General features: G+C 41.9%; 2 protein-coding genes across 6 annotated transcripts in view; both read left to right on the top strand.

Moving 5' to 3' along the window:
• The window catches only part of LOC111185225 (zinc finger protein 75D-like), a 32,767-nt gene extending 6,715 nt beyond the window's left edge, over positions 1-26,052 (top strand). Inside the window, exons 7-10 of one of the 5 annotated variants that reach the window (XM_089896256.1) lie at positions 149-240; positions 529-655; positions 2,364-2,474; positions 2,657-26,052. In XM_089896256.1, coding sequence (XP_089752382.1) covers positions 149-240; positions 529-655; positions 2,364-2,474; positions 2,657-3,336 — 1,010 coding nt within the window. In that variant the 3' untranslated portion in view covers positions 3,337-26,052. The other 4 variants (XM_089896255.1, XM_022594661.3, XM_089896258.1 and 1 more) reach the window with 4 other exon arrangements.
• LOC111185235 (zinc finger protein 75D) overlaps positions 25,865-26,080 on the top strand; it is a 38,418-nt gene continuing 38,202 nt past the window's right edge. The window contains exon 1 of the mRNA XM_022594692.3: positions 25,865-26,052. The gene's annotated coding sequence lies outside the window, so the exon portion shown is untranslated. The remainder of the gene's footprint in view (positions 26,053-26,080) is intronic.

Genomic DNA, 26,080 nt, shown 5'->3' with positions numbered 1-26,080 from the left:
TTAAAATGAGATAGCCACTTCTAGGTACCACATAACACTTGTAAAGTGTTCCATTTCTACTGAAAGATCAGGATCTTCTATATTTCAGAACTGAGCCTAGGATGTTCAAAGACAGAAGGGAGAGAAATTCACTCTCACTCTTCTACAGCGGTGCCTGCTCACCAGATCCTAGCCTTTCCTGAGCAGACAAATGCCAAAGACTGGACAGTGGCACCTGAGCTCGTCTTGCCTGAGTCCCAGGTGAGCTGTGCTTTCCAGCTTCTTAGGGCTACCTCTCCCTGCTGCCCTTGACCCACACTGCCCAGCAGGTGCACAGAGGTGTTAACCCACATGATCCCCCTCAGGAACTGGGCACCTCCCAGGCTATTTGCTGATCCCTTGCCTACTTCCTTTCTGCCTTCCCACTTAAAAAAAATTCATGTGCTGTTAGTTCCTTTAGTGACTGGCTTACCATGCAGTTGATGGCTCAGAAGGTTGGGCTACTTCTGTAGTGGCAAGTCCTGAGCTAAAGCCCATTCTCTTCTTTAGAGATTGTTGACATTTGAAGAAGTGGCCATGTATTTTTCCAAGGAAGAATGGGAGTTACTGGATCCCACTCAGAAGGCCCTCTACAATGATGTAATGCAAGAAAACTATGAGACTGTCATCTCTCTAGGTAAAGATTCTCCCCTTCCGTTAACATAGGAGTGGACTAATCTATCCTGTTGTTGGCGTACTGAGAATGCACCCCTGTGAGAGAGTCTCTGTTCTAGTAGCTGACTGGTTCTCAACTAGATGGTGTAGGCAGGGAAAAGATCACCAGGGAGCTTTTTCCAAGTACACATTCCTTACACTATTTGGAATTCTTGATCTCCTCTTCCCTTCAAACTTGCCCTTATATCTTGCCCTTATCATCTCGCCCTTATCATCTCCGTAAAAGGAATACCCACTCATCCACTTGCTCAGAGCAAGAAACATCCAGTCATCCTTTACCTTGATCTTGCCATAATACCCCACTAAGTCTAATACATCACTCTTGGCTCCACCTTCACAGTGTAGCCTGAATCTGATCATGTCTCAGCTTATTGCGTTAGCATCCTGGTCTCAGCCAGCAACATCTCTATCAAGGTCCACCTCAATACTTTCTAACTGGCACCCACTGCCACCACTCCTGCCCTCTCAGTCTGTTTTCTACATGGCAGCCAGAGTCTTTTAAAAACCTGATCAGATCATGACATTTTCTGCTTCAAAACCTTGCAATAACTTCTCGTAAGGTTCAGAATAAATCCAAATTCCTTACCAAGGCTCTCAGGACCCTCCAAAATCTGGCCCCTCCTCACCAGCCTGCTGTCATGTCCTACTACTCGTGCCCTTGCTCTGGCCTCTTTGTTCATACTGCTCATCTTGCTGTTTCATGGACTTGATGTGCTCATTTCTTTCCCCTTCCCTCTGCCTGGCCCACGTTTCTGCCACATGGTAAAATTCTCATTTTAGGGTTCTGCTCAGATATCACTTTCTAAAAGAGGCTTTTCATACAGCCTTATCTAAAATATCTTCACAAGCAGAATCTTAAATGTTCTCTCACCCTGCTTTAGTTTTCTTCAAAACATTTATCACTCCCTGACACTTTATTTGCTTGTTTATTAATGTTAGATTGTCTCACTCTGCACTAGAAGATAAGCTCTGTGAGATCAGGGGGCTTGGCTTATTCACCACTGTATCCTTAGCACATAGAGGGTGTCTGGTGCACCATAGCCACTCAGCACATATGTATTGAATGACTGAGTGATGAATACTTTCCATACTTGGCAATATGATTTAGAGAAAGTCCACTAAGTAATTCTGGTCTGTTTCCTCCACCTGGATGTGAACCAGTGAGCTATGGGAATGTAGAAATCTTTCCTGATCCAGTGTCTAGTACCTGAGATCTAAATTGAAAGTTGCTATAGTATAACAGGAATCACTTGTGTTTATGATACCCAGCCCACTGACCTTCACATTGACTCCCCTAGACCTGGCCTTACCCAGTATGAGTCTTCCTAAAGACTTAATAGGACCAGGTATATTTCCTACAGCCTCTGCAGTTTGGTCCTACCTTAGTAGAATATGGGGTATTCTTAGTAGCAGAAGATGGGGATCATGCACCGGATTCCCATGCCCTATATCCTTTTCATTGGTCCAGCTTAGGTTTATTTCTCACTCTCTACTTTGTATATCCACCCACAAATGAAGTATGTTATGAACCTGATACCAGATATGAGTCTATCCATTTAACCATTTGGTGTTGCAAACTGTTAAAGTATCCTTTGCTCTTCCTGATATAGTCTGGAATTAGTGGACTATTGTTGTTACCAATCCTTGACCTCAGTTTTTCCATTTCACAGCATTATTTGTGCTCCCCAAACCTAAAGTGATCTCCTGTCTAGAGCAGGGGGAAGAGCCGTGGGTTCAAAGATCCCTGGAGTTCAAGGACAATTCTGGAGAGTTGCCTACAGGTAAGTACACCATGGGAAGAAAGGAAATGTGCCTTAATAGGAACTTTTACAAGGGCTTAACATTTTACACTTCTGCTTATCTGTTTTTTTTAAAAATTAGTGTTCATCCAGTTTTTCTCTTCATTACTGTGGCTTTCTTGCTCTGTCATATAGTTAGCTGTTTCTTATGTTTATTCCAGCAGGGCTAAAGCTCAAAAATGACACTGAAAATCTTCAGCCTCTATGTCTTTCTGACTTAGAAATACAAGTACCAGTAGATATAGCATCAAAAAAGGCCAGATTGAAAGTCCCCCAGAAAACAATGGGCAAAGAAAATCATGGTGATATGCATAGGGTGGGGAAATGGCACCGAGATTTTCCAGTGAAGAAAAAAAAGAAACTTTCAACCTGGAAACAAGAGCTGCTGAAACTTATGGATCTTCACAAAAAAGAACGTGCAGGAGAGAAGCCTTTTAAATGCCAGGAATGTGGGAAAAGCTTCAGAGTTAGCTCTGACCTTATTAAGCACCAAAGAATTCACACTGAAGAGAAACCATATAAATGTCAGCAGTGTGATAAGAGGTTTAGGTGGAGTTCAGATCTTAATAAGCACTTAACAACACACCAAGGAATAAAACCATATAAATGCTCGTGGTGTGGGAAAAGCTTCAGTCAAAATACAAATCTCCACACACACCAAAGAACTCACACTGGAGAGAAGCCCTTTACATGTCATGAATGTGGAAAAAAATTCAGTCAAAATTCCCACCTTATTAAACACCGGAGAACTCACACAGGTGAGCAGCCTTATACCTGTAGCACATGCAGGAGAAACTTCAGCAGACGCTCAAGCCTTCTTAGACACCAGAAACTCCACCAGTAAAGGGAAGCTTGTTCAGTGTCCTCAGTCTGAAGAAATCCACCAAGTGGAGCTGGACCTTAAAGTTATGAAAAGTACAAAATTATGAAGCATGAAGAATTTTTCATCAGTGGAATTTTTCATCAGGAAACTTTGGGAAATAAACATGTTTCACAGAAGGAATCAAGGTTGAGTCTGCAGGGAATGTGTTAGTTGTACTACTTGCTGTTTTTACTAAAACTTTCAGGGATTTCCTTAGCAGGAGAGGTGTTCTAAGAACATTCAGAGTAAAGGGAAAAGCTGTTTTGGGACTGTATTTGGCAGAATAGCAAATTCAGCTTCAAATAGTGGATGCAGCCATGAATTCTTCTGTGGTCACAGAGGTGAATATTGTTGGTTTGCATTGATTTCCTCAGCCACTCTTAAACATGCATGTTAGAAACATTTGTAGCATGGTCTTCCAAAACAGAAAGCAATAATATGATGTTTAATTGCATACCATTGTCTTCCAGGTTTACCAATTTCAGTAATCTCATGGGCAGAAATGAATTCTAATGTAAAATTTTTGAAGAACCAAATTGGATTTTCTTAACTGTCCCATCATCGGGTACTGTTCACAAATTTGGACATTGTTTGAGTTCCTTTTTTAACTTTTTAGCAAATTCAGCTCTGGAATACTATTAGTACAGTTTTTACTGTGATGAAATCATATTTACTTCACCAATAGGGAATCTGCCCAGGTGAACTAATCACTATTGTATGCCTCTCTGGTGGTGGATGGAAAAGGGAGAACACCTCTAAGAAGGAGATAATATGGAAACGGGTTGGAATCTTTAGCCATGTAAAGAAGAATTTTCTCGAGTAAAAGAAACTAGACTGTTTACTTATGTCACAATATCAATAGGATAAAACAGCCATAAAAATGAGCACTTTTCCAAGGTCTAAATGGAAATTAATGGCAATTCAGGATCACCTTCTCAGGTTTTTATCTGTTTGCATTTTAACTTGGCTTTTGTATGTCATTAAGAACAAGGAGGGCTTCCCTGGTGGCGCAGTGGATGAGAGTCCGCCTGCCGATGCAGGGGGACACGGGTTCGTGCTCCGGTCCGGGAAGATCTCACATGCCGCAGAGCGGCTGGGCCCGTGAGCCATGGCCGCTGAGCCTGCGTGTCCGGAGCCTGTGCTCCACAACGGGAGAGGCCACAACAGTGAGAGGCCCGCATACCACAAAAAAAAAAAAAGAACAAGGAGAGGGTTATATTTGTCTGGGAACTGGAGTGTTTACTGCACCAGGATCCTATGGGCCACAGGGCATGTTACTCTGGGAATCCAGTGAACAGGAGACCAGTTCCCAAAAGCAAAGATTTGGGAGAGGATGCTGAGTGGTAGGCAAGGACGGACAAATACACATGTGTGTTGGTTGACTTACACTGTAACTGTTAAACAGGAAGGGTCATCCTTCTGTTTTCTCCATCGTATCATGTAACAGCCTTAGTGTACACATTTGATAGATTGCAGAAAATCTCTGTAGGCTGTGGATTTTCTTGTAGCTCCACCTTTTATCTACAACAGTGATGCAGATGTGTTCCTGATAGAGCATCTAGGTGTAATCAGGAAAGGAGTTAAACAAGGAAATAAGAGATCCAGAGGCTTGTTGAGACCCCATAGCTAGTGGGTCTGTTGGCTGTCACTTAGCTGCATCAGTCAGGCCTGAGGGCAGGATTAGCAGGACTGATCTGTATGTTGTCCCTGCCCAGCCAGCCTGGATGACATTGTATTGTGTCTATTTCTATTTCTAGCTTGTAAAACATTCCTGTTTCTTGATTGGTTACTGAAACACTCTTAAATCTCCAGTTTCCATATGAAATAGAGATAACACTCAACTCAGGGTTTTTCTGGAGATTAGAGGGGTTGATGAAGGAAAAGCACCTATCGGCCTGGGAAATAGCAGGGTCTCAGTCAGTGTGCGTGTCCTTCCCTTTCCCCTGGTCCCCAGTGGTATGTTGGGTGGACTGACTACATTAAAGGAGCAGATGCATTTGTGGCTGTTGCAGCTCATTCCAGGAGCTGAGCACTCGTGGTGGTGGTTTGCTCGGTTGATTTGGTCCTTGGCTTCAGTGCTTTATGGTGTAAGTCACCTGAGGTTTTGGTCTGCCGCTTTCAGCAGGATTTCATTTTCTTCTCTAAGATAACTGTACCAGTATACCAGTGTGCTTATTTTTTAAGCTCGCCCAGCTCTGCAGCTCTGGTCTGCATAGATCTTACCCAACAGTCTCAGCCTTACACCCCTGGGACTCTGTTTCTTCTCCCAAGTTATACATATGGATTTCTTGCTGACATTACATTCATTCATTCAATTTAATGAGGGCCTATTATGTACCCAGGTAGTCTTCTAAACTAAGGATATAGTAGTGGACAAGGAGACAAAATGCATATCCTCATGGAGCTTGTATCCTAGTGAACAGTAAGAAGGGAGTGGTTAGACTTTTTTCTCCTTGCAGTTACACAGGATCCTGAGATAGTTTTGAGCAGTAGGTTGTCTGCAGAACTCTCACTTCTCAGCTTAAGCATTTATTTTTTGGTGCAGGACTCTCTAATGCTGTCTTTTCCTGCCTCAGTCATATAAGCACATACAGAGAGAGGGGTCACAAGTCAGAACAGTCTGGAATGCCGAGCCCCCCGCATTGTGGAGGGATATCTGTTCCAGAGAGTCTCCCAGACCTATAATGGACTCTGTAGGAATAAGAAGTAAACTTTTGTTGCGTTAAATCACTGGGATGTTGGTGCTGTGCTTCTCTGCAGCATAACGTGGCCTGTCTTGTTGGAAATGCTAGAACAGATCCAGCACTTGCTGGATGACATATGTAACCCAGCAGATGTTGACAGTCTTCTTGAAATAGGAGAGATGTGAACCTTAGGATGAAACTAACACCATAGAAGGCAGAGCAGAGTGATAAATACTCAGGTTTTAGAGACACCACTGAGCGGTAGGATCAAGAATCACCTGACACCTAGAATTGCCCAGGACTTTTTAGCGACATAAATCTATATGTTTCCTCTTATTGTTTAAACCAGAGTGATTGGGGTTTCTGTTCATTGTAACAGAAATCATTCTAATACATGGAACAATAACTGATTTAAGATAATATATGTAGGAGAGAAACAATGTTCTTATATATGCCTATTTAAAAGCTTTCATTATGGGGCTTCCCTGGTTGCGCAGTGGTTAAGAATCCACCTGCCAACACAGGGCACACGGGTTCAAGCCCTGGTTGGGGAAAATGCAACATGCCGCGGAGCATCTAAGCCTGAGCGCCACAACTACTGAAGCCAGCGTGCCTAGAGCCCATGCTCCACAACAAGAGAAGCTACCGCAATGACAAGCTTGCGCACCACAACAAAGAGTTGCCCCCACTCGCCGCAACTAGAGAAAGCCTGCGAGCAACAATGCAGCCAAAAATTAATGAATTAATTAGTTAAAAAAAAACTCATTACAAAAATTATCAACATATTTAAAATAAAGTAAAATGACAAGCCCCTATATAGGCTTTAACAATTTTGCTAACTTGTCATTTATCCCCTCCAGTTTTTTTTATGCATCTATTGAATTGATCATATGGTTTTTATTCATCAATTTGATAATATGGTGTATCACATTGATTGATTTGCATATATTGAAGAATCCTTGCATCCCTGGGATAAATCCCACTTGATCATGGTGTATGATCCTTTCAATGTGTTGTTGGATTCTGTTTGCTAGTATTTTGTTGAGGATTTTTGCACCTATATTCATCAGTGATATTGGTCTGTAATTTTCTTTTTTTTGTAGTATTTTTGTCTGGTTTTGGTATCAGGGTGATGGTGACCTCATAGAATGAGTTTGGGAGTGTTCCTCTGCAATTTTTTGGAGGAGTTGAGAAGGATGGGTGTTAGCTCTTCTCTAAATGTTTGATAGAATTCACCTGTGAAGCCCTCTGGTCCTGGACTTTTGTGTGTTGGAAGATTTTAAATAACAGTTTCAATTTCATTACTTGTGATTGGTCTGTTCATATTTTCTATTTCTTCCTGGTTCGGTCAAGGAAGGTTATACCTTTCTAAGAATTTGTCCATTTTTTCCAGGTTGTCCATTTTATTGGCATAGAGTTGCTTGTAGTAGTCTCTTAGGATGTTTTGTATTTCTGTGTCTGTTGTAACTTCTTTTTCATTTCTAATTTTATTGATTTGAGTCCTCTCCCTCTTTTTCTTGATGAGTCTGGCTAATGGTTTATCAAGTTTGTTTATCTTCTCAAAGAACCAGCTTTTAGTTTTATTGATCTTTGCTATTGTTTTCTTTGTTTCTATTTCATTTATTTCTGCTCTGATCTTTATGATTTCTTTCCTTCTGCTAACTTTGGGTTTTGTTTGTTCTTCTTTCTCTAGTTCCTTTAGGTGTAAGTTTAGATTGTTTATTTGAGATTTTTCTTGTTTCTTGAAGTAGGCTTGTATAGCTATAAACTTCCCACTTAGAACTGCTTATGCTGCATCCCATAGGTTTTGGATCGTCGTGTTTTCACCGTCATTTGTCTCTAGGTATTTTTCGATTTCCTCTTTGATTTCTTCAGTGATCTCTTGGTTGTTAAGTAACACATTGTTTAGCCTCCATGTGTGTGTTTGTGTTTTTTACGTTTTTTTCCCTGTAATTGATTTCTAATCTCATAGCATAGTGGTCAGAAAAGATGGCTTGATATGATTTCAATTTTCTTAAATTTACTGAGGCTTGATTTGTGACCCAAGATGTGATCTATCCTGGAGAATGTTCCATGCGCATTTGAGAAGAAAGTGTAATCTGCTGTTTTTGGATGGAATGTCCTATAAATATCAATTAAATCTATCTGGTCTATTGTGTCATTTAAAGCTTCTTTTCCATATTTATTTTCATTTTGGATGATCTGTCCATTGGTGTAAGTGAGGTGTTAAAGTCCCCCACTATTATTGTGTTACTGTCGATTTCCTCTTTTATAGCTGTTAGTAGTTGCCTTATGTATTGAGGTGCTCCTATGTTGGGTGCATATATATTTATAATTGTTTTATCTTCTTCTTGGATTGATGTCTTGATCATTATGTCGTGTCCTTCCTTGTCTCTTGTAACATTCTTTATTTTAAAGTCTATTTTATCGGATATGAGTATTGCTACTCCAGCTTTCTTTTGATTTCCATTTGCATGGAATATCTTTTTCCATCCCCTCACTTTCAGTCTGTATGTGCCCCTAGGTCTGAAGTGGGTCGCTTGTAGACAGCATATATATGGGTCTTGATTTTGTATCCATTCAGCAAGCCTGTGTCTTTTGGTTGGAGCATTTAATCCATACATGTTTAAGGTAATTATCAATATGTATGTTACTATGACCATTTTCTTAATTGTTTTGTTTTTGTAAGTCCTTTTCTTTTGTGTTTCCCACTTAGAAAAGTTCCTTTAACATTTGTTATAGCGCTGGTTTAGTAGTGCTGAATTCTCTTAGCTTTTGCTTGTCTCTAAAGGTTTTGATTTCTCCATCGAATCTGAATGAGATCCTTGCCAGGTAGAGTAACCTTGGTTGTAGGTTTTTCCCTTTCATCACTTTAAGTGTATCATGCTACTGCCTTCTGGCTTGTAGAGTTTCTGCTGAGAAATCAGCTGTTAACCTTATGGGAGTTCCCTTGTATGTTGTCATTTTTCCCTTGCTGCTTTCAATAATTTTTCTGTGTCTTTAATTTTTGCCAGTTTGATTACTATGTGTCTCAGCGTGTTTACCCTTGGATTTATCCTGTATGGGACTCTCTGTGCTTCCTGGACTTGGGTGGCTATTTCCTTTCCCATGTTAGGGAGGTTTTCGACTATAGTCTCTTCATATATTTTCTCAGGTCCTTTCTCTCTCTCTTCTCCTTCTGGGACTCCTATAATGTGAGTGCTTCTGCGTTTAATGTTGTCCCAGAGGTCTCTTAGGCTGTCTTCATTTCTTTTCATTCTTTTTTCTTTATTCTGTTCTGCAGCAGTGAATTCCACCATTCTGTCTTCCAGGTCACTTATCCGTTCTTCTGCCTCAGTTATTCTGCTGTTGATTCCTTCTAGTGTAGTTTTCATTTCAGTTATTGTATTGTTCATCTCTGTTTGTTTGTTCTTTAATTCTTCTAGGTCTTTGTTAAACATTTCTTGCATCGTCTCGATCTTTGCCTCCATTCTTTTTCCGAGGTCCTGGATCATCTTCACTATCATTATTCTGAATTCTTTTTCTGGAATGTTGCCTATCTCCACTTCATTTAGTTGTTTTTCTGGGGTTTTATCTTGTTCCTTCATCTGGTACACAGCCCTCTGCCTTTTCATCTTGTCTATCTTTCTGAATGTGGTTTTTGTTCCACAGGCTGCAGGATTGTAGTTCTTCTTGCTTCTGCTGTCTGCCCTCTGGTGGATGAGTCTATCTAAGAGGCTTGCATAAGTTTCCTGATGGGAGGGACTCCAGTTTTTTGTTTTTTATTTTGCTTGGAGAGAGTGAGTTGGTTGTTTTGGAATATTTAAAGCCAATCTCAGACATTATGACATTTCATGCATAAATAGTTTCATTATAAGAGATAAACAATTCTTGACAGTCTCTGCCCTAAACCATATTTGAGAACGAATTCTCAAAGAAGAATTCTCCCTCTTGTGGAGGCCTTCTCTCCACAAGAGGCAAGCTTAATAGAGAACGTGGAAGCTTCCTTTCCCTCCCTCAGAGGGCAACCAGAACTTGACCAACAACTTCTCAAGGTGACTTTGTAAGAGGACCCTTTTGGTCTCCCCACTGGGGTATTCATTTATGAGAACAACAGGCAACCCAAATACTTCATAATGAGGGTGGTCCAGAAGGAATACTAGATGCCTGTAATGATCAGACCAACTTATTAGTAAGCTGAAACTACATGATCAACTGCTAACTTCTAACAAGCATCAGAGTGATTCATGCATTAAGAGTTCAGTGACAGTAGTTAATTGTTGGTTTTCTGGAAGCCACTGAAGAACAAAATAATAATAGTAAGTACTCTCTAACATGTTCATATAGGACGTTTCCCCAGGAGCTCAAAGTGCCCTCATTTACCTACTTTCATTGGTTTTCATCTTTATTTTTCTTGAAATAATGTGTAAATGAATACTAAAAAATTAGAATTTATTGTAATTCACTTCCCTCTAAGCATTCCTGCTTGATCATATTTTTTTCTTAGTATTACCCATCACATTTAACTAACTGCTAAGATGAAAAATGAAGAGGAAATTTAATACTCCTTTTCTATTTCCTTCCTCATTTGGCGCCATACTTCCTCTTCATGAGGAATTTTCTCTTCTTTTTTTTGGTTGGTGTCCACCCCTTACCTTGATCCTCTTCTGGTGTTTTTCTAAGGTAATTATTTTGTGCTTCAATACCCAGTGCTCTAATAGTCTAGAAGTGTGGTATAACCTGCTTTGAAAGATCCCTTTATGGCCAATTTAACTTACCATACTTTTATCATTTATAAATATCGACTTAATCAACAAAGTGTATTTGCAACCAGTATTCTTGGTGCCATAAACTAGTGTTTATCACCTGCAGTTCCCAAATTGACACATTAACCTGCTGCCAAAAACTGGTTCCGTCTTTATCTCTACCTGTGGATATTTGCTTCCTAAAACTTTCGGAGAGATATGCACTGGGAATGTTCATTTATTCATTCAACATTGGGCAAATGTTTATTGGGCGCTTTCTATGTGCCAGGCATTGTTTTACGTGCTGAGATTTTCACTTAGCCTTTTTGCTTCTAAAGAATGCTGGGGTGAGGAGGAGGAACCTTCCCTCATGGTCCAATGGTTAGCATGCCACGCTTCCACTGAAGGAGGGCACAGGGTTCCATCCCTGGTCGGGCATTCCTGCAAACTGTGCAACACATCCAAACATAAATAAATAAATAAAGCTGGACTGAGGATGAAGTGGGCATTCTCTAGGCTTCTGTACATCATTTAAACAATTTGTATATTTTTGTTATTTGTTTAGCGGCTTGGCTTTCCATGGTCAGTTTCCCACTCCATCTTATCTTTTTTTTATATATATAAATTTATTTTATTTTATTTTATCTTAATTTTGGCTGCACTGGGTCTTCGTTGCTGCACACAGGCTTCCTCTGGTGCGGTGAGCGGGGGCTACTCTTCGCTGCTGTGCACGGGCTTCTCATTGGGGTGGCTTCTCTTATTGCGGAGCACAGGCTCTAGGCACGCGGGCTTCAGTAGTTGTGGCATGTGGGCTCAGTAGTTGTGGTTTGCAGGCTCTGTAGCGCAGGCTCAGTAGTTGTGGTGCACGGGCTTAGGTGCTCTGCAGCATGTGGGATCTTCCCAGACCAGAGTTTGAACCAGTGTCCTCTGAATTGGCAGGCGGATTCTTAATCACTGCATCCCCAGGTAAGTCCTAGATACATTCTCAGTAAGATATTGAGACAAAGCAAACTCCTATGAAAATTTAGGCACTTTAGTATGTAAGCAATTATATCCTATTTGCCAAAAGAGTTTTGTTTGTTTGTTGTTTTGGCTGTGTCACATGACATGTGGGATCTTAGTTCCCTGAACAGGGATCAAACCTGTGCCTCCTGCAGTGTACGCATGGAGTCAACCACTGGACCACCATGGAAGTTCCAAAAGGGTTTTTTTTTTTTTTTTTTTTTTTTTGGCTGCCTTGGGTATTCGTTGCTGTGCGTGGGCTTTCTCTAGGTGCAGTGAGCGAGGGGCTACTCTTCATTGCAGTGTACAGGTTTCTCATTGTGATGGCTTCTCTTGTTGCAGAGCATGGGCTCTAGGTGCATGGACTTCAGTAGTTGCAGCACGTGGGCTCTAGAGCTCAGGCTCAGTAGTTTTGAAACACGGGGTTAGTTGTTCCACAGCATGTGGGATCTTCCTGGACCAGGGCTCGACCCCATGTCCTCTGCATTGGCAGGCAGTTTCTTAACCACTGCGCCACCAGGGAAGACCCAGCGTTTTTTTTTTTAAGCCTGTTTTCAAATTTTTATAACCATCAACCCCCAAACAATCAGCAACTTCATTTCAGCATTACTTGGGGACTTCCCTGGTGGCGCAGTGGTTAAGAATCCACCTGCCAATGCAGGGGACATGGGTTGGATCCGTGGTCTGGGAAGATCCCACATGCCATGGATCAACTAAGCCCATGTGCCACGACTACTGAGCCTGTGCTATAGAGCCCGCAAGCCACAACTACTGAGCCCACATGCCACAGCTACTGAAACCCGCGTGCCTATAGCCCGTGCTCTGCAACAAGAGAAGCCTCTGCAATGATAAGCCTGTGAGCTGCAACGAAGAGTAGCCCCTGTGAGCTGCAACTAGCAATAGCCCATGCACAACGAAGACCCAACACAGCCAAAAATTAAAAAAAAAAAACTATTAAAAAGAATTTTTAAAAAAGAAGTATTACTTAACACTACATGAAAGAAACTCAATAGTAGAGAATTTAATATTGAAGGATTTGAATAGACATTTCTCCCAATAAGATATACAAATGGCCAGTCAGCACATAAAAAGGCAATCAACATCATTAGCCATCACAGAAATTCAAATCAAAACCACATTGAGGGAAATGCTCCAAGCAAAAGACACAAGCTCGCTGCATGGATACAAAAACAAGACCCATATATATGCTATCTACAAGAGACCCACTTTAGACCTAGGGACACATACAGACTGAAAGTGAGGGGATGGAAAAAGATATTCCATGCAAATGGAAATCAAAAGAAAGGTGGAGTCACAATACTGATATCAGGTAAAATAAACTTTAAAATAAAGAATGTTACGAGAGACAAGGAAGGACACTACATAATGATCAAGGGATCAATCCAAGAAGATATAAAAATTATATATGCACCCAACATAGGAGCACCTCAATACATAAGGCAAATGCTTACAGCTATAAAAGAGGAAACCTACAGTAACACAATAATAGTGGAGCACTTTAACACCTCATATACACCAATGGACAGATCATCCAGCCAGAAAATTAATAAGGAAACAAGCTTTAAATGACACAATAGACCAGATAGATTTAATTGATATTTATAGGTCATTCCATCCGAAAACAGCAATTACAGTTTCTTAAGTACACACAGAACATTTTCCAGGATAGATCACATCTTGGGTCACAAATCAAGCCTCAGTAAATTTAAGAAAATTGAAATCATATCAAGCAACTTTTCTAACCACAATGCTATGAGATTAGAAATCAATTACAGGGGAAAAAACATAAAACACAAACACGTGGAGGCTAAACAATATGTTACTAAATAACCAAGAGATCACTGAAGAAATGAAAGAGGAAATAAAAAAATACCTAGAGACAAATGACAATGAAAACACAACGATCCCAAACCTATGGGATGCAGCAAAAGCAGTTCTAAGAGGGAAGTTTATAGCAATACAATCTCCTACTTCAAGAAACAAGAAGAATCTCAAACAGTCTAACCGTACACCTAAAGAAACTAGAGCAAGAAAAACAAACAAAACCCAAAGTTAGTAGAAGGAAAGAAAGATCAGAGCAGAAATAAATGAAATAGAAACAAAGAAAACAATAGCAAAGATCAATAAAACTAAAAGCTGGTTCCCTGGTGGTCCAGTGGTTAGGATTCTGTGCTCTCACTGCCGAGGGCCTGGGTTTGATCCCTGGTTGGGAAACTAAGATCCTACAAGCCACCAAGAAAACAAAACAAAAAATCAACCAAACAAAGCACATTGAGATACCATTTATCTCCCCTAGCATGGCTATAATAAAAAAGATAATAACACGTGTTATCAAGGATGTGGAGAAATTAGAACCATCATACACTGCTGATGGGAATTTAAATTGTTCAGTCACTGTAGAATACACTCTGTCAGTAACTGCAAAATTTAAACATTACCATTTGTCCCAACAATTCCACTGCTAAGTATATACCCAAGAGAATAGAAATCTTGTGTCCACAAAAAACCTTACATATGAATGTACATAGCAGCCTTATTCACAATAGCCCCAAAGTAGAAAGAACCCAGATGTCCATCAACTGTTACATGGATGAATAAAAAGTGGTATATCCATACAATGGAATATTATTAGCTATAACAAATGAAATTCTGATATACGCTACAACATGGATGAATGTTGAAACATGCTAAGTGAAAGGAGTTAGACATAAAAGTCACATGTTGTATGAAATATCTAGAACAGACAAATCTATAGAGACAAAGTGGATTAGTGTTTTCCAGGGACTGGAAGCGTCAGCGGGTGGAGGTTGACTGTTAAAGATACAGGGTTTCTTTTGGGGTGATGAAAATGTTCTGGAATTATATACTGATGATGATATGTAAATATACTAATAAACCACTGAATTAAACACTTTAAAAAGGTGAGTTTTATTATATGTGTCTTATATTGTAATTTAAAAATTGGCAGGGACTTAAGCAGGTATTTTATCGTGGTTTTTTGTTTTGTTTGTTTTTTTGTTGTTTTCTATTGTGGTTTTGATTTGCATTTCCCCAATTACAAGTAGGCTTCCAGGGACTTCCATGGTGACACAGTCGTTAAGAACCCGCCAATGCAGGGGACACGGGTTCCATCCTTGGTCGGGGAAGATCCCACATGCCGCAGAGCAACGAAGCCTGTGCACCGCAACTACTGAGCCTGTGCTCTAGAGCCTGCGAGCCACAACTACTGAGCGCACGTGACACAACTACCAAAGCCTACGCGCCTAGAACCCATGCTCCACAAAAATAGAAGCCACCGCAATGAGAAGCCCGTGCACGGGAACGAAGAGTAACCCCTGCTTGCTGCAACTAGAGAAAGCCCGCGGGCGGCAACGAAGACTCAGTGCAGCCAAAAATAAAATATAAATAAATAATAAAATTAAGAAAAAAAACAAGTAGGCTTGCAGGTAACCAATAGTAGCAGGTGGGACAGGGAAGAAGACTGTGGACAAGAAAAAATGAAAGATTACGTAAAAGATTTGAGAAGGAGTAAACTAATTTAGGAAGACTTTTGTGGAGGCAGGGGTTAGGTGGCAGAGTGGAGAACCAGTAATACAGGAAAAGAAAGAAAATGTATAAAGATAGGAAAGGCTCGAGAAAAACTTAGTATTGGGGTTCCAGCTCTGGGTAAGTTGTAGTAAGCATGCTTCACCTTTTCTCTCACATAGAAAACAAGTCTAAAACCTGGGTAGAATGAATGGAGCAGCTATTTGAGAATTTCAAAGCGTCAATAGCAGCAGGTGATTTGGAGAACAACAGTAGAATTCAAAGTACCACTGAACTGATGCTGAGTTTATATAGGATTTTTAAAAAATTAATTTTTGTCTGCATTGGGCCTTTGTTGCTGCACGCGGGCTTTTCTCTAGTTGCGGCGAACGGGGGCTACTCTTTGTTGTAGTGTGTGGGCTTCTCATTGCAGTGGCTTCTCCTGTTGCGGAGTACAGGCTCTAGGCGCACAGGCTTCAGTAGTTCTGGTACACGGGCTTAGTAGTTGTGGCTCGCATAATGGTGAGTTTACAAGTTATATTCTCTGATATTCCTTTACCTCAACTTAGCACAACTAGAAACCTGGAAGTGAGCACTGTAGCGAAGATGGAGACAAAGTACAGCATTTATTTATGACAAAAATTCTAAGAAAACTAGGAGTAGAATGGAACTTCTTCAACCGGTAAAAGAGCACCTGTTCTTTTAAGTTAATTTATTTATTTTTATTTTGGTTGCACTGTGTGGCTTGTGGGATCTCAGTTCCCTGACCAGGGATTGAACCCAGGCCACGGCAGTGAAAGCACCAAATCCTAATCACTAGTTCACCAGGGAACTCCGAAAGAGTATCTATATTTTAAAAACCTATAGTCCATATCACATTTAATTGCAAAGACTGAATGCTTTCCCTCTGAGATAAGGAACAAAACAAGAATACCCACTTCTGCCACTCCTGTTTAGCATTGTACTGTAAGGCTTGGCTAGTCCAATAATGAAAGAAAAGGAAATACAAAACATCCAGATTTGAAAGGAAAAACAAAACTGTCTACTCAGATGACATGATTTTTATTGTGGAAAATCCTAAGATGCTACCAAAATTTCTAGAATAAGTAAATTTAGTAAGATCACAGGATACAAAGTAAGCAAATAAAACAAATTCCATTTCTATACACTGGAAACAATATAATTTACAATAGCTTCAAAAAATGAAATATTTAGTTATAAATCTAACAAAACATGTACAGGATATGTATGCTGAGAACTATAAACCACTGGTGAAATAAGTCCTAAGTAAATGGGAAGACATACCATGTTCATAGTTTGGAAAGACTCAACATAGTAAAGATATCAATTCCCCAGACTGATCAATAGATTTAATGCAATGTGGAAAGATAAACGAATTCGAAGAGCCTAAATAGTTTTGAAAAATTAGAAAAAAATTTGAAGGAATCACAACACTTGATTATAAGACTTTCTCTAAAGCTACATTAATCAAAAGAGTGTGGTCTTGGGGACTTCCCTGGTGTTCTAGTGGCTAAGACTCCACGCTCCCAATGCAGGGGGCCTGGGTTCGATCCCTGGTCAGGAAACTATATCCTGCATGCCTCAGTGAGGATCACATGGCAACGAAAGTCCTGTGTGCCACAACTAAGACCCTGTGCAGCCAAATAAATAAATATTTTTTTTTAAAAAAAGAGTGTGGTCTTGATAAAAGGATAGACCCACAGATCAATGGCATAGAATAAAAAGTCCAGAAGTAGACCACATAAATACAGCAAGTTAATTTTCATATGCAATTTTTTTTTTTTTTTGGCTGCACTGCCCTGCTTGCAGGATCGTAGTTCCCCAAGCATGCATTGAACCTGGGCCCCGGCAGTGAAAGCACAGAGTCCTAACCATTGGACCACCAGGGAATTCCCATCATATGCAATTTATAAACAATTGCATAAAATAAAATTAACCATTTTAAAGTGAACAATTGATAACAGTACATTCACAATGTTGTACACGTCTATCTAGTTCCAAAATATTTTCATCACACCCCTCCCGAAAAACCCCATATCCATTAGGCAGTTACTCCCCATTTCCATTTCCCCACAGTGCCTGGAAAATTACAAACCTGCTTTTTGCCCCTCTGGATTTATCTATTCTGAATATTTAATATAAATGGTATCATACATTTATTACTGGGCCTGAATTTCTTTCACTAGCATAATGCTTTTGAAGTTCATTCACATTATAGCATGTATCAATCAGCACTTCATTCCTTTTTTGGCTGAATAATATTCAATAGTATTGATTTATTACAATTTGTTTATCCATTCATCTGTTGATAGACATCTAAGTTGTTTGTAGTTTTTGGGTATTGTGATATTTCCTCTGTAAACATACATGTACAAGTATTTTCTGGGGTACCTGTTTCCAGCTCTATTGTGTTTATACCCAGAAGTGGAACTGTAGGGTCATGTGGTAATCCTATGTTTAATTTTTGAGGAACAGTCAAACCTTTCTATAGTTGCTGAACTGTTTTACATTCCCACCAGCCTTGTACAGGGTATCCAATAACTCTACATCCTTGACAACACTTGCTATTTTCTGTTTTATTATTATTATTTTTGCCATCTAAATGAGTGTGAAGTGGTATTTTATTGTGGTTTTGATTAGCATTTTCCCAGTGACTAATGATGTTGAGCATCTTTTCAGATTCTTCTTGGCCATTTCTCTTCTTTAGAGACATGCCTATTCAAGTCTTTTGGCCATTTCAAAATTGGGTTGTTTGTCTTTTTGATTTTGAGTTGTAGGAATTCTTTATATATTCTGGATATTAAACCCTTATCCTATGTATGATTTGTAAGTATTCTCCACCCTTTTACACATTTTCTTTTCACTTTTCTGATAATGTCCTTTGATACACAAAATATTTACATTTTGGTGATATCCAATTTATCTATTTTTTTCTTTTGTTGATTTTTGCTTTTGGTGTCATATATAAAAAGCCATTATCGGACTTCCCTGGTGGTGCAGTGGTTAAGAATCTGTCTGCCAATGCCAGGGACATGCGTTCAAGCCCCAGTCTGGGAAGATCCCACATGCCACGGAGCAACTAAGCCCGTGCGCCACAACTACTTAGCCTGTGCTCTAGAGCCCGCAAGCCACAACTGCTGAGCCCACGTGCCACAACTACTGAAGCCCACGTTCCTAGAGCCTGTGCTCCGCAACAAGAGAAGCCACTACAAGGAGAAGCCCGTGCACCGCAACGAAGAGTGGCCCCCACTCACCACAACTAGAGAAAGCCTGCGCACAGCAGTGAAGACCCAACACAGCCAAAATTAAAATAATAAATTTTTAAAAAGCCATTATCAAATCCAATTTCATTAAGATTTTCTCATATATTTTCTTTGGAAATTTTATAGTTTTAGCTCTTATATTTAGGTCCTGGATCCATTTTCATGATATATTTTTTGGCCTTGCCACACAGCATGTGGGATCTTAGTTCCCCAAACAGGGATCGAACCCGTGCCCCGTGCAGTGGAAGCACAGAGCCTTTACCCACTGAACCTCCAAAGAAGTCCCTCATGAATTTTTGTGTTTGGTGTGAGGTAGGGGTCCAACTTGTTTCTTTTGCATATGGCTATCCACTTGTGCCAGCACCATTTGTTGAGACTATTCTTTCCTGCTTGGAATGTTCTTGTAGCCCATATTGAAAATTGTTTGGCCATAGATATATTGGTTTAGTTTTGGAGTTTTAATTCTATTCTGTTTGTCTGTATATCTGTCCTTATGTCAGTGCCACATTATTTTTATTACTATAGATTTGTATTACTTTTTGAAATTGGGTAGTGTTTCTCCTCAAACTTTGTTCTCTTTTTCAAGACAGTTTTGGTTAATCAACGTCCCTTGCAATCCCATATTAATTTATATTGTAAAAGATTATTGAAATTTTGATATGGATTGCATTGAATCTGTAAATCACTTTGGGAGAATTGCAATATTAACAATGTTAAGTCTTCCAATCCTTGAACACGAGGTGTCTTTCCTTTTATATATGTCTTCTTTAATTTATTTTAACAACGTTTTATAGTTTTCAACGTACAAATCTTTCATTCCCTTGGTTAAATTTGTACCCAGGTACTTTATTCTTTTGGATGCTGTTGTAAATGGAATATTTTTCTTTATTTCTCTTTCATATTATTCATTGCTGCTGTACAGAAACACAACTGATTTTCTATATTGATCTTGTCCTGCAACTTACTGAATTTGTTTATTATCTTTTGAGCTTTTATATGAATTGTTTTTTGTTTTGTTTTGTTTTTTTGCCCCACAGCGCAGCATGCAGGATCTTAGTTCCCCCACCAGGGATCACACCCCGACCCTTGACAGTGAGAGTGTGGAGACCTAACCAGTGCATTGCCAGGGAAGTGCCTGGGGTTTTCTATATGTAGGATCATGTCATCTCTGAATAGAGGAAGATTTATTTCTTCCTTTCCTATTTGAAGGCCTTTTATTCTTTTTCTTGTCTACGTACTCTCTATAGAGCCTCCAGTATCAGTGATAACACTGAGCAGTTTTCTCTAAGCACTGGCACATACATTGTCTATCTTGAGCCTTACATTGTTCCTGCCAGCTATTATATTTATTTTATAGATGATGTAACGAAGTACTAGAGAGATCCACTGGCTACCACAGCTGACTATCTGCAGAGTACACCAGAGTGCTCAAGTCTCTAGGGTCCTAGTGTTATGACCATTCTAAGGTATATGACCGTTCTTGCTGCCTCCCTTTTTAGAGGGCAGGTTAACTGGATGGCTACATTGACAGGAAAGAGAGAGAGGAACATAGCAGAGTCTGATTGTGGGAAGAAGCAAAGGAAGAGCAGTGCTTCGTTGACAGTGCTTCGACAGCAGAGTAGCACTGCTGTCGTTGTCACATCTACAAACAGGGTATGAGCCCAGATGGTGCTGGTGCAAAGACCCTTCGAAAAAAGAGAAGCTGAAGCGCCTGTCAAGCAGAACAGCAGTAACCAGTAGGAGGCATCAACAAACGCCCAGATCTAAGACCCCCTGCTCTCGAGCCACTTCAGTGGTCCAGGTTATGACGCAAGGAGGATCCCGTCTTCTCATTGGGGAACACTGCTGTCGATTAGCGGAGGGCGGAACCATGGCGGGGAGGGTTGTCCTGTAGCTCACCGCCTCCGTGTCCGGCGGCGCTGTTTTCCGGCTTAGCCCTTGCGCATGCGTCAGGCCTTCTGGAAGTCCCGGCTCGTCCCGCGGCAGCTTCCGGCCGCACGCGCTGGAAAAGACAGCCTGGCGGGTGAGTGGTGTGTTTGAGGTAGGGTTTTCCCGGGGGGCGGACCCTAACTCCGCGGCCCCCCCCTCTTCTCTGAGGTTCTTGTCTTGTCCTGGGTCCCGTGACGGGAAGTCTCTCAGTGGCTGCGAGCCGGGACCTCCTTCTTTTGTTTGGACAGGCGTAGGGGCGATGTACCTGGTGTTCGGGGCCTGTCGCCCTTCACCCTGTCCGCTCAGTGTCCCCGTGAAGTGTGCTTTCAAAGGCCTTGAGCCTCTTACCTTTGTGTTTTACGCGAATAAAACACTGGTTCACGGAGAGCTTATCGCGTCCTTGTGAGCCCTTGTGCTGGGCGGTGGGGACACGAAGACAGCTCAGACATGCTCCTTGCGCTCATAGAGAGCTCCTAAACTGTGGAGTAGATAAACCCGCAGAAACAAGTTCTGGTGTTAGTTGGGGTAATGTAACTGAGCAAGGGCTGTGTGCCTGCGGCGCAGAAAGCCAAACGCCGATAGCAGGTGTTTGCAGTGTAACGGGCGGCGAGGCGCGCGAGGCCTTAGAGGCCCCGCTCCACCAATGGTCAGCGCCGCAGTGGTCCCCGCGGTGGCAGTCTCCCTAGGTCGCAGTCCCCGGGATGTGGCCAACGTTTGCGCTCTCGCCCCCTTCCGGAGCATTCGTGGCGCCAGGCCTGGCAGAGTGGTGCCAGAGGAGGGGGACTTAAGGGGAAGGCTGCGGCAGAGTCAGGTGCGTGCACACGTTGCAGCTTCTGGCTTTGGGCGAGTCTGGGGTGTTTCTGGCCGGGCAGGAGCACTGACAGGTAGACCTGCAGGCCGGGGAGATGGCGACGCTCTGACTGTGAATTAGGGTGACCCTCCACTGGCATGAAAGGCCACTTGAAGATGCTGTAGCTGGAACCTGTGACCTGACCCACATGGACATTAAGAACAAAGGATTGACACCAAGAAGTTGACAACTAACCACGCCCTTCCCTCACCTTTCTTGTTAAAGGGCTCTGCTGAAAGCCTTTGAGGAGTTGGAGGTTTCTCAAGGCATGAATCACCCGTCTCCTTGCATGACCCTGCAGTAAACCTTCCTTTGCTCCAAACTCCGACATTTTTGAATTGTTTGGCCTCACTAACACTTAACAAATCCCATAAGCAAAGCTAAATCATTACCCCTCATTTTACTTGTTCAAGGTCCCAAGGATCAACTTTTGCTCTCTTAAGTCTAGGCCCTGGCTAAGAGGAGAGGGTCCCTGTGCGGGCCAGTTACCCTGCTGGGGAGCATTCATCCAGCACCCAGCCTGTGTCCTCCCGCCAATGCCCAGGCCCAGCTGAAGAGGCAGATCTCAGCTGGTGGCGCCCTCCAGGCCAGGTCCCCAGACCCTACCCAGCCATCATCACTGAGGGAGCAAGGCACCCAGGACCTAGCTGGCCCTCAGGCTCCTCAGGCCCTGCAAAGAGGGGTCAGGTCCTGTGGACTGCAACCCAGGGAGAGTGCCACCACTGGGACTACCATGATGCTGACCATTAGTATAGCAAGGCCACTAACAGCCTTGCACTAATGGCTGTGCTCCCGCCCCGCCCCACCCCTATTACAAACTGAGGTCAGAGGGTACAAGAAAGGTAATAAAAATTTTGGGTAGAGTGATTAATCATAAACTCAATAGGGAAACTCAGTTTTAGGGGGACTCATTTTCAGTAAGAGAAGGCACTCTGAGAGAGAGTTAAAGACAGGACTGAGGACTTCAAAGTGTTAGGAGCTTCCAAGAAGGTGATAGTGGTGGTGTTACCAGTCCTCATTCTCTGGGTTTCTTGCCTTCTCTGACGGTGCACTCCTTGAAATTTTTTCCTTATTTCCGCATGTCTAATTTCTAAACAAAGTTGCCCTTTCTCCCTTGATTGGAAGGAGTGCAAACTGGTACCGCTAGTGTTCAGTTTCTATGGAAAGGATGAATCAGGCCTTGGGAAAAGGCACTAAGGCTGGAAGGTACAGATTCTGTTCCAGTATGTGGGACCAGTTCACCTGTGCTGGTTTGTAGACTGTGTATAGGAGAGTGTGCAACGAGGCTGGAGGGGTAGGTTGGGCCTTGAATGCTAGGGAGAGCCTTGCGAGTTAGGAGATCTTGGCTTATTTCAGTGGCATTAGGAAGTCTTAAAGGCTTTTGAGCAATTAGATTATTAGAAAGTCAAGAAGTCCAGATCTGCTCTGTACAAAGACCAGGTGAACAGATGGGAGACTCATCTACCAGTCTGGCCTAATGATATGTGCCTAGACCAGGTGTTCTCAATCGGGGCCGATTGCCGCCCAAATACATTTGACAAAGTCTGGAGTCAGTCTTGTCGGGACTGGTGGGTGCTCCTGACATCTAGTGGGTGGAGGCCAGGGGTACAGCTAAACATCCTACAGTGTATAGGATACCCACCCATGCACACAGACAACAAAGACCTGTCCGGCCCCAAATGTCAATAGTTCTGAAGTTCAGAAATCCCACTCTAGAACTACAGGAGTGGAAACGAAGGGGAGACAGATCTCAGAGACATCTAAGCTAGAGACCAGTCTTCGTCTCCTTTCATACTGTTTATAATGCTTAAGTACTGGACACCCAGGCAATTAATGAGGTCTGAAGACCCCAGTCTTCCTTGTCTTTTTTCACCCATTCATTTGCCAAATATTTACTTTAGGACCAGACACTTCTCAAGGAGCTGTGTTTCAACAATAAAACAAATTACCTGCTCTCCAAGAACCTTACATTTTTGTGGGGATGACAGACATTAAACAAATTAATATATGTTAAGTAGTGAGATATGCTTGAAATTCCTGTAAGATGGAGCTTCTCTTACACCACCCCAGACCATTTACTCTGCACCTTCTAAGTGGGAAGCACTGGGCCAGATGCTATACAAATAGCATTTCTAATCTTTTTCTCTTTGCTGCATGGTAGGTATTGTTATGCTCAGATGAGAAAAAGAGGCTAAGAGAGGTTGAATATTTTGCCTCACATCAGTTAGTGTGGAGTTCAGCTGGGACTGGAAACTGGATCCACCTGATGGTCGAAGTCTGTGCAATTTCCATTAGGTAACAGGTAACAACTTCCATTTCCTGTCTCATATACCAGGTTGATTATCCCCACATTGTAGGGATTGAATTTTGGGCCAAAGATCAGCCTCAGTTCGATTTGAATTCCCCTTTATTGCTCACATTCTCTCAGGTGGCTGATAGCAGATTCTGACCTCTCAGAGAGGCTGGCAACTTGGAGATCTCCCACCAGCTCTTCAGACTCTCCCATTATCAGCAACTGCTGAGCCTCACTCACAAGCTTTCAGCCAGCTCTGGGAGCTCTGCTCATGATCATTGCAGCCCAAGCTGCATTCAAGTATAGGATCCTGGAGCTGAAGCAATTCCTGATCATTCTGCACAGGGAGATCCAAGCCTGGGTGAGGGCGCATCATCCAGGAAACATTGAGAAGGCAGTGACCTTGGTGCAGCATTTAGAGTGAGAACCCAGGAGACGAAGGCAATGATGGGAAGGGGAGTATGGAAAGAGAATGGAAATCAGATTGGAGAGGGCCTGGGTAAGGGGACAGGCAGTTGAAACAAGGTGGAGAAACTTGATTTAATTACTGCTTCTTAAGTACATGTTTGTTTTTCTCATTGGTGTCCATGGCAACTTTTAAGAAAACATTTTCTTTCCCCACTGAAGGAAGGAGGGTGGGTAGAGAGTTTTCAGTAGGTCTTGTCTGCCAAGAATAAAGGAAGGGAGGTATTTTTCCCTGTAGAACACAAGATTTCTCCTCTGCATGTTGTAAGTACCTGAGCCAGTTCTGTAAACAAGAATTTTCTGTTTTTTTAATTGAAGTTGATTTACAATGTTGTGCCCATCTGTGCTGCACAGCAAAGTGACTCAGTTATACACATATATACATTCTTTTTTTTAAATATTCTTTTCCATTATGGTTTATCATAGGATATTGAATATAGTTCCCTGTGCTATACAGTAGGACCTTGTTACTTATTCATGTTATATATAATAGTTTATATCTGCTAATTCCAAACTCCCAGTCCTTCCCTCCCCCACCCTGCTTCCCCTTGGCACCCACAAGCCTGTACTCTATGTCTGTGAGTCTGTTTCTGTTTTGTAGATAAGTTAATTTATGCCATATTTTAGATTCTACATATAAGTGATATTATATGGTATTTATCTTTGTTTGACTTCACTTAGTATGATAATGTCTGGTTGTATCCATGTTATTTCATTCTTTTTTATGGTTGAGTAGTATTCCATTGTATATATATAGCACATCTTTATCCATTCATCTGTTGATGGACATTTAGGTTGTTTACATGTGTTGGCTATTGTGAATAGTGCTGCTATGAACAGAGGAGTGCATGTATCTTTTTGAATTATAGTTTTGTCCAGGTATATGTGCAGGAGTGGGATTGCTGGACCATATAGTAATTCTATTTTTAGTTTTCTGAGGAACCTCCACACTGTTTTCCATAGTGGCCGCACCAACTTACATTCCCACCAACAGTGTAGGAGGGTTCTTTTTTCTCCACACCCTCTCCAGTATTTGTTATTTGTAGACTTTTTAATGATGCCCATTCTGACGGTGTGAGGTAGTTTTGATTTGCATTTCTCTAATTTCTCTAATTAGTGAGAATCTTTTGGTTGTTGACACGCCTGTTGTAAGACAGAGGGATTGCCGTGCTCAGCCAGCTGTAGGAACTTTGGTTGCATGTGAGTGTCTGGGTCACACCTATCACAAGCCAGATTAGTTAGACGAAACTGCCTTTGTGAAAATTATAAACGGTACCTCATTTAAAATGGAATCAGAGCTCAAAGGGGTTGATCTCACGCCCAACCACTAGACATCAATTGCATTAGCAACAGGTTACAACTTTACTACCCACCAGGAGGAAGATTTTCTCCTGACCTAGCAACAGGTGAGCCAATGAGAGACTGTCAAAATTCAGCCAGTGACAAGCCACTACACTCCCATTTTCCTCCAGTGGATTCTTGGGTTACAACAGTCGCTCCGAACTCCTCAGGTCTCCTGTGTAGAAGAACCATGTTCTCCAGACTTGCTTATGGTTGCCAGGGTTTGCATATTCCAAATAGCAACTCTTTATTGTCCCCAAATTAACTCATTTTGCTGATAAAATAACTGGCTATTTTATTGTTTTAAGTCAACACCAGGTACCGGAGGAGGCTGTGTGAAGCGGCGGGAGGACAGCTCGGGCACTGGCAGGGGCGGGGACGTCACGCGGTGGGACTCCGGGTTACCGGTCGCCACCCACCCACAACGACGAAGGAAGTAATGGCCGCGAGAGGACAGCCACCGTGCAGGGTCCTCAGGCTCCGCGGGCCTCAGACTCCGTGACATCAATTCTGCCCGCCTGGTAAACGCCAGTTCGTGGCGGTGAGAACACATTGACCTGCGAGGAGCCTCTCCCCGGAAGTACGTCACTTCCCCTTCCGGTTGGAGA

Source organism: Delphinapterus leucas, chromosome 15, assembly GCF_059928025.1.
Source record: "Delphinapterus leucas isolate spDelLeu-1000000601 "Yukka" chromosome 15, BTC_Dleu_Yukka2, whole genome shotgun sequence".
Classification (NCBI taxonomy): domain Eukaryota; kingdom Metazoa; phylum Chordata; class Mammalia; order Artiodactyla; family Monodontidae; genus Delphinapterus; species Delphinapterus leucas.
The sequence above is the reverse complement of the archived record's forward strand: the minus strand, read 5'-3'. Positions and strand labels throughout refer to the sequence as shown.